This window comes from Calonectris borealis, chromosome 14 (genome assembly GCF_964195595.1).
Source record: "Calonectris borealis chromosome 14, bCalBor7.hap1.2, whole genome shotgun sequence".
NCBI lineage: Eukaryota > Metazoa > Chordata > Aves > Procellariiformes > Procellariidae > Calonectris > Calonectris borealis.
Window position 1 is genome coordinate 21023412 of NC_134325.1, and position 9124 is coordinate 21032535.

The following is a 9124-nucleotide window of genomic DNA, read 5'->3' on the forward strand; positions in this document are numbered from 1 at the left end:
CGGCCCCGGCCCCGGCTGGGCGCAGCTCTGTGCTCGGCTCGCCAGGAGACCCGCGCCTCCTTCTCCGGGCTGCGGAAGCTGCGCGTAGCAAGCGTGGACGGCGCCTCGTTAAGGCCGCTTTGGCCTCGCACGGCAAAAAGCTCCACAGCCTTTCAGTTGACGCCTGTACCGCTGCACGTAGCCACAGACCCGGGGAGCAACGGGCTTGAAACTGTGCTGCGAGCAGCAGCCTGTAACTGAGAGCAAACCCCGAGGGTTTCATTTTAAGTCACATTTAAAACGTGTTTCGGGGAGAGGGGAGCGTGGGGCGTTACAGCGATGCCTGTGCCTGACTGACACGGTTAAACGGGCGGCTGGTCGCCCCTCCGGCTGCCGCGGCGCTGACTGGAAACCCCGCGCCTCGCTCCCGCTCACGAAGCCGCCCGAGGGGGCCGGGCCCCGGGCGAGGCGGGGGACGCTCCCTTCCCTCCCTTCCCTCCCCTTCCCCGTGAGGGAGGCGAGCGGCGGGGCGGGGCCGCCGCGAAATGGCCGCCGCCTCCGCCGGCCCGCGGCCCGCCCTCCGCGGCCGTCACTGCCGGCCGCCGCCCCGCCGTGCTCCCGTTCCTCAGGGCGCGGGGGGCCGCCAGCCAGACCTTCCCTCTGCATTCCCGGCATGCGGCGCGGCCGCTGAGGTGGTGGCGGCCCGACCCCTGCGAGGCCATGTTTCCCCGTCCCCCCTTCCCGGGGGAGGTGAGGCGGGCGGCCGCCGCGGGCCGCAGCCGCTCCCGCCCGCGGGGCGCCGGCGGCGGCACCGTGCTGCTGCCCTCCATGCTGATGTTCGGCGTGATCCTGGCCTCCAGCGGCCTGCTCCTCATGATCGAGAAGGGCATCTTGGCCGAGGTGAAGCCGCCGCCGCTGCACCCGGCGGCGGGGGAGCTCTCCCGGCGGGGCGGCGGTGGCGGTGAGGCGGCCCCCGGCGACCTGGACTACGAGGTGCTGCAGGACATCCGCAACCGCACCATCCGCGCCGTCTGCGGGCAGCGGGCCATGCCCCGCAGCGTCTGGGAGCTGCCGGCCGGCCAGCGGCGGACAGTCCTCCGGCACCTCCTGGTCAGCGACAAGTACCGCTTCCTGTACTGCTACGTGCCCAAGGTGGCCTGCTCCAACTGGAAGCGCATCCTGAAGGTGCTGGACGGGGCGCTGGAGAGCGTCGACGTCAAGCTGAAGATGGACCACAAGAGCGACCTGGTGTTCCTGGGGGACATGAAGCCGGACGAGATCAACTACCGCCTGAAGAACTACTACAAGTTCATCTTCGTGCGAAACCCCATGGAGAGGCTGCTGTCGGCCTACAGGAATAAATTTGGGGAGATCAAGGAGTACCAGCAGAGGTATGGGGTGGAGATCGTCAGGCGGTATCGGAAGAATGGGGGGAATTCGGTGGGCGACGACGTGACCTTCTCTGAGTTTCTCCGGTACCTGCTGGACGAGGAGGTGGAGAGGATGAACGAGCACTGGATGCCCATCTACAACCTGTGCCAGCCCTGCGCCGTGAGGTACGACTTCATCGGCTCCTACGAGCGGCTGAACGCGGATGCCAGCTATGTCCTCGAGCAAGTCCAGTCACCCTCCTTCGTCCGCTTCCCCGAACGGCAGTCGTGGTACAAGCCCATGACGGCAGAAACACTCCGTTACTACCTGTGCAACACCCAACGCCGACTGATAAAAGAGCTGTTACCAAAATACATCCTGGATTTCTCCCTCTTTGGCTACCCCCTTCCCAACATAACCAGCGAATTCTGCAGGCAATGAGTTGTTCATTTTGGGATCTGGTGTAAATTTTGCCTGCGCTGCAAGGATTTGCTAATGCAGCTGGTGCTGCGAATAACACATTGCTGCAGGGCCTGTGAAACACATTCTTCTATGCATTATTCCTAATTTTATACTTTTCAAACACTGTTTATATAAAATACTGTATATTGCCTTTGCTACTGGAATACTTTTTGTATTGTTCTGATTTTAATGTGTACATACACCGCTGACTTGAGCACAGTAGCTTTTGTATATCTATTTTGCTTTAAATTCTTATGACACGGAAAACATCTGTAAGGAAATTGAGAAATTGATACATTTTAAGTATTTTTCCCTCCTTTTTTGTGTTTAGTACTAAATAGTACGTGGCTGAATTGCAATCATAACTTGAAGCATCCGTGGCTGTGCATGGGGTCATGCTGGAGCACCTCAAAGCGCGTGGCCGTGGCTAAGCCACGGCAGAGCGGGTGCGGCCCTGGAGGGACTGCGGCAAGGCCGTGCTGGAGCAGGGTCACCCCTGAAGGGACTGGGGCTGTGGGTCAGGCCCCGCTGGAGCAGGTCTATCTCTGAAGGCGTTGTGGCCCATGGAGAAGGCTACGCTGGAGCTGGTGCACCTCAGAGCCGCTCTGGCTGTGGGTAAGGCTGTGCCGCAGCAGGTATGGCCCTGGAGAGACTGTGGCTCGGAGGTAAGGCTCCACTTGGAGCAGGTACGCCCGAAGGGACTGCGGTCTGTGGGTGAGTCCGAGCCGGAGCAGGGGCAAGGGGAGGAGTTCATTGCAACGTTAAACCCGATGGCCTGGTCCAAAGGGACCAGGGCTGGAGTTTGTAATGGAAATACCTTTAAATTGCTGTAACCCAGGATTTGAGTTGCATCTTATGGGAATTACTGTAGCAGGAACCACCCGAACCCACGGAGGAGAAGCCTCACAAGAAGCAGCGCCAGTGCAGCAGTGACCCGACCCGAGCTGGCTTCGGTGCCCAGAAACTCCACACAACACACCACCGCTCCTGACCGGGGTGAGCACCGTAACAGATGGAGCCCAAAGTCATGGACTGGACGAACTCAGTAGACGTTCTGTGGGCATTTCTGGACATTTTACGGGCACTTTACAGGGGCGGTCCATAGACTAAGGGAATGATATCTGTGTATTCTATCAGAGGATGGGAAGGGGGTGGTGGGTAACGAGGATGTATTGGATAGCGTGGGACCTGAGCATGACGTAAGTGTATGGAATAAGGGGTGGAGAATGTGCTGGTAGAGTTAATTTTCTTCATCACTGCTCATATGGGCTGTTTTGGATCTGTGCTGGAAACAGTGTTGATAACATGGGGACGTTTTCGTTCCTGCTGAGCAGCGCTGACACAGGGTCAAGGCCTTTTCTGGTCCTCACCCACCCCACCAGCGAGCAGGCTGGGGGGGCACAGGGAGTTGGGAGGGGACACGGCTGGGACAGCTGACCCCAACTGACCAAAGGATATCCCATACCATATGGCGGCGTGCTCAGCATATAGAGCTGGGGGAAGAAGGAGGAAGTGGGGGACGTTCGGAGTGATGGCGTTTGTCTTCCCCAGTCACCGTTAGGCGTGATGGAGCCCTGCTGTCCTGGGGATGGCTGAACACCTGCCTGCCGGTGGGAAGTGGTGAATGAATCCCTTGTTCTGCTTTGCTGCGTGTGTGGCTTTTGCTTTACCTGTTAAATGGCCTTTATCTCAGCCCACGAGTTTTCTCACTTTTACCCTTCTGGTTCTCCCCCCCATCCCACCGGAGGGGAGTGAGCGAGCGGCTGGGTGGGGCTGAGTTGCCGGCTGGGGTTAAACCGCAACAGGGTTGATGCGCTAATAACAATATATTGTTTGATGCGCTAAAAATTAGCACTGTTAAAACTGGTCCTGTATTAGACAGGAGGTAGTTTTCTGGGTATGAGTGGAAGAAAAGGCTTTTATAAACTAGGCCCTATTTATCCTTTATTTTCTCATCTGTAATGGCGGTTAAATGAGGCTGGTCTTTTTTTCTGTGGCAGTAGTACCTCTGCTTTTTATTATTATTATTAATTATTATTATTAACCATTGAAATAAAACTAGTGATAATATTCACTTTTGTGTGATTTTAATATTTGAAAGTACCAGCTATTTACCCAGCATAACGTATCAGCTGCAATATCAAGCCATAACAATTTGCTCTTTTCCTCTCTTTGAATTAAAGCAATACAGACTTCTGTAGATAGGATGAAAAACTGTCCTGGTTCTTAGGACAGAAAGCAACAAAAGAGCGGCAGCGTGCCGGCTCACGGCCTCGGTGGTGTCTGCGTGCCCACGTGCGTGCAAACCGCCGTGGAACAATACTTTCTCTGGCCGTGTTTGAAACAATGGCAATTTGAGGATTAGTTCTCCCTTCTCTTACAGATGTGCACACCAGTTTTGTGGCTACTTGTATTTAATTATGGCTGTTAAATTGGGAGACAATGTAGAATGGTTGTTCCTGGGACGCTCTGTCCTCGTTTCTAATAAAGTTTTTATGTGAATTAGTCTGTTGCTTAGTGCTTTTCCTTCGATGTTAGTGTTTACTTGCATTCTTGGAGAGGCCTTCTGCCCCTCGTGCTAAGCCATAGCGTAGAAGTATGACAAATAGGCCTTGAATAATTCGTGTTTTAAGTGCCAGAGCACCAGTAATAAGTGGAGAAAGAGTCACATCGGAGCCAAACGAGATGGTTACGCGACACGGGCAATTGGACGAAAAGCAGCAGCCAGCAGCAGAATAGGCGCTGAGTTGCTGTGGGGTTGATACAAAGCAGTAGGGATGGATTATAGGTACTGCAGGGAGCTGGTGGTTTCCTGGGATTAATCTCTCAAAAAGGGGGAAGGAAAATTGCGGTGTTTTCTTTAGGATTTGTGAAATTGTCTGAAAGAAGGGCATGGAGCTACATCCAAGCAAACTCAAAGCGGTGGGATGAAAAATCCTGCCTAGGGCATGACTTAATAACTTAATAGATTTACTGTATCTATAAACTCTCCCGGCGAAATCTCCGTCTCTCTCTGTTGAAGTCGATAGCCAAGCACAGTTTGAGCTGAGCGATTTTTGCCTTTGATAATGGACCGTGGCTGGGCGTGAGAGCAACGGCTGGTGTGCTCACGGACCTCAGCTCCTGGCTGCAGCCTCGCCCCTGCATCCACCTGCCCTGTGCCAAAAATGGGCTAGAAACTGGCTCCGCTCTCCTTGTGCCCGGTCTGAAACCTGCAAAATTCCTGCCTGTCCCCAGCAATTGGGGTGACAACGCAGGAACATTTGGTGCCTGGTGCTGGAAGAGCTGGAGATCTGTCTTGTTCTCCAGCCCAAGGCACCAGATACCAGCTGGGAATCTGGTTCTGCCTTGTAAAACAGATGCCGGTGGTGGGGTGGTCCGAGTTTTAATTAAGCCTGACCTTCAGGTCTCTCTAACTAGGAATTAGCCGGTTAGGCTTTACTATCTTTGTCTGCTTCTGTGAAGCTGAGGGAACATTTCCTGCTTGTTTAGCGATTGGGTTTTTAATTAAATGTTTATTTCTCAGTAGTTTTAATGGTTTGTGCCGCTTGTTTGTTTATCTGCTGCAGCTTCTGTTCTCTGCATTAGATTTTTTGCGTCTTGTCTCCTTCATCTAATTTATTGCATGCAGAAAGATTTTGCTTTTCTTTGACTGTCTCTTACTCTTTACTGGATATCATGGATCACCTTTTTCTCTTTAAATAAAAGCAAATGGCCTCCCACTGCCTCGTACCCTCCCGTAAGGAGGGTTTTAATGCAGGCAAAACCTGCAAAACCTCGTAGCTTGGGCAGAAGTTTGTCCCACACCTGGCAAAAACGTGTGGAGTGTGGAAAAGCCTCCCAAAAGCTGAAGCGGGGGGCATTTTGCCACGTACCTCTAAACCTTATTTCTCTTACTTGAGCGAGGTTTTGGACTATCTTTGGTTTTCTTATCTCTTTGCTGCAAGTCAGCAAATATGAAAAATCAATTAGGTTTCCATTAGCAGTACTTCATTTTATCCATGGCCAATAACACAATTTCCTGAGAAAGCTTTTGGCCAAGTAGGAAGGAAAAAAAGTAATCTCCCTCAGCAGCTGTATCATTTCTTTCTTTTGTCAGGTGTTTCTCCGGTGTGGAATAAATCAGGAGCAAATTCCACAGCTGACAGCAACCGCTGGAGGTGAGAGACGCCGAGCAGGGTCCAGCCCTCCTCTGCGGGGAAAGGGGTAACGCCTGTGGAAGCAGGGAGGAGGGGGTTTCACAGCAGCTCAAGTACAAATGTGGAGGAAACCATAAAGTTATAAACTCTTTTGGTTTCATCAAACTGTTTAACATTTCTGCTTTCTGATCCGTTCCAGTTTGGCAGCTCCTTTTTCCACCTTTCCGTCTCCACGCTTGCAGTCACCCTGCAGAATAAAAAGGTGATCTTTTCTCTTTTGAATTGTTATATTTTACCAAGCCTCAACACTGTACTGAATGCCCCAAACTTCCCCACGTAAACAGCTTGAGGTTTTGGCGTTGGGGTTTTGTCACTGCATTTCCCTCACCTACTTTTTCTAATTTCGTGTCGGTAAGTCCTAGCCCTGACCCTGCCGTTCTCACGTTTTCCCTGTGGAAGCATGCCTGGATATGTGGAGACACTCCAGCGGTTTAATTCCACCTCGTTACATGGAGAACTTCTGATTCCCTCTACATTACCAGGATGTTATTTTATTTTAATTTGTCATTAGTCCCTTCTTAGCCTGCTTACCTAAAACCAACCAAACAAAAAAGAGGCATTTGACGTGCTCCTGAATTTTGCCCTTTATGTGCCTGTGTTTTTTCCTCCTTCCCTGCTAACTCTTGGACCTGCTAATCCATTTCCACCAAAGTGGAGAGGAGAATTCATTTTCCTGCATCCTTTCATTGCTCACAGCTCTCGTGCTTTTAACGCGGTGTTGCAGAAAGGGATCGAGTGCGTTCCTCTCGTTGGGTGAGTGCTGGTGGCGATTCCTCTCCCCTTGGATGGGCGCCTGCACAACGTCCAGCGCCGCGTGCGCTTCCCCGCTGTGACGTGGAGCGGTGCTTTTTGCTCGGAGGACCCTTTGCTGCCACAGATGCTGAAACTGTCCTCTGCTAGTATTTTTCTACCAGAGAAGAAACCGGCCCTTTCCACCTCACGGCCATTTGCATCGCCCCGAGGTGACTAAGGCTCCTTAACAGTTGATTTTGTCCTAGTGCTTGGCTGCTAATTGCAGGGAAACTTCCAAGGCGTTTTACAGCTGCTTTAACCCCTTCTTTCGGAAGTGCAGAGATCAGAGAAGGCAACGGATGAAGAGTCTGGCAGGGAAAAATCTTTCCCGTAAGGTCAAGTTCCCCAAGTTCCCGTTGCCAAATACCTGGCCCGTGACGTGGTTCATTTGCAGGTAGAGTCACACTTGGCACGTTCAGTCCTGGCAACAGTTGTGCCAAACTCCAGGCAGGAATACATTTCTATAGTGGTTTATATTATTATGTATATTGGGAGGAATACATAGATTTAACAATGTGAGGTTTTGTGCTGGAGAGAGGACAGGGGCATAAAATCCTTTTTCTCAGGGATTTAATGATCCAGCATCAGGAGATAACTGTCCATCACCGCGCGGGGTTCTGTCTCCCTCCCTGTCCTGTGTCCCTGGGTCTGTCCGGTTCCCTGACATCTCTTTTTGCTGAGAGGAAAGAAGACCCAACAGCAAGCAGGCAACGTTTTCCAAAGCCAGTTGCCAGCTTCCTAAGTTGTTGTAACTCACCCTTACAGGATGCAATCATAAAGAATTCCCTATGTATACAGGCATGCATTTGTGCCGTGCTAATTTCTATGATATCTCTCTGCTTTAGAAGTTCATTAGTCAGATGGTTTGTCTACATACAAACATAAACTGGCGTATTCTTGCCCTGCATGAAGAACTAAAAATAGGCAATTGCAACCTGTTATGGTTTGGTTTTTTTTTACTTCATTTCCTGGGTTATTTCTCATAGTTCATCCGTCATACCTGAGACTGATTTACTTGCTCCTGGAAAGGTCTGGCTAAGGTGATCCTCCTGTGAAATGAGGCTCGTGCATTCAGTTGCTTAATGACCAACGGAAAAGACCTCGATTTCTGCAGAGCTGGGAGTACTGTAGCTCTGAGCACTTCCATCAGGAATGACCTCTGGCATGCGGGAAAACCTCTGCATGGGGGAGGGAAGGTCCCCATTTCCCAGTGGTTAACCAGCCTGTAGGGCGTTTTCTGAGAGGCGTGGGAAATCAATCCCTGTTCTGTCTCCGTATTGTTTAAATAATTGCATCAAACATGTTTAATACCTTCAGCATTGTGCTTGGACTACAACAGTGGAGAAGAGGAGAGCCATTTGATTTTTGGCATCCAGAGCTGCTGGTTTGGCTTCCCCTTGGGGAAGGGAGCGGGCCAGGTCAGGATCCGTTGCTGTTTCAAAAATCTCGTTTCACGTGACATCTTGTTTGCCGGTTCCAGTGTTGTTATGCCTGCAAAGCCTCATTTCAGCGTACCTAAAACCCAAGCGGTCGGCGTTCTGCAGTGCAACGCTGGGAATGGGTACTGAAGCTCAGTGGTTTCAGAGCATGCAGAAATGACTTTAACCCGCATGATCTGGGAGGGTGCATCAGCCAGCGGCAGCAGAGCCAGCTCTGGTGACAAGGAGCTCTCGCTGAGTTGGACCAAAACTTAGCCAAAACCCCATGGCCAAGGACCGAGGGGTAAATAGAGTTTGTAAAATCTTTTGAAAGCCTTGACCTAAGGCACTATAAAAATGCAACGAGCTATTAAAACAAAACCGTAGCTTTCCCCTTATCTGGTTCACACAGACAAAATGCTCAACCCTCTGCGTAACGGGGTGTGCATGAGCGGTCTGATTTTTTTTTTTTATCCTGCAGTGGTAAGGAAGTTTATCTTGGTTTTTTGGGCAGAGTTTATTTGTGGATGAAGCCAAATCAATACCAGCTTGCTTTCCTAAGAACTTTTTATAAAAAAGATCGAAGGAAATAGGGGCATGAACCTCTCAGATGTAATGTTAATCAGTGATAGAGCTCGCGGTACAGCAAGGAGTAGTCTCCTGGGATGGATGGGATGAAGGTCCCAGATGTCCTCCAGGTAGGACATATCCCTCTGCAGACACGTTTAGGTCTGGATTCCCCTCCTGTAGCTCCCAGGTAGAGGCTGAGTGGTCCTGGATCCCTCTGCCTAGTGCAGGAGCAGGGGGCTCCAAGGGCTGGATTGCACCCGAAGATGCCCCTCCCTAGCAGATGAGGGTGTGGGTTGGGGCGGTATCTGCGTTCCCTCTCCTTGCTCACAGCCT

At 51.5% G+C, this 9124-nt stretch overlaps 1 protein-coding gene across 1 annotated transcript; it reads left to right on the top strand.

Moving 5' to 3' along the window:
• Positions 1-644: 644 nt before the first annotated feature.
• On the top strand, positions 645-4317 carry CHST14 (carbohydrate sulfotransferase 14). The gene has a single exon (XM_075163640.1). The coding sequence runs from the start codon at positions 700-702 to the stop codon at positions 1789-1791; it is 1092 nt and encodes a 363-aa protein (XP_075019741.1). The 5' UTR covers positions 645-699; the 3' UTR covers positions 1792-4317.
• The last annotated feature ends 4807 nt before the right edge of the window (positions 4318-9124 follow it).

What these genes read in the sequence shown, in the direction of transcription:
- CHST14 (XM_075163640.1), top strand. Translation starts at nt 700, where the DNA reads ATGTTTCCCCGTCCCCCCTTCCCGGGGGAGGTGAGGCGGGCGGCCGCC.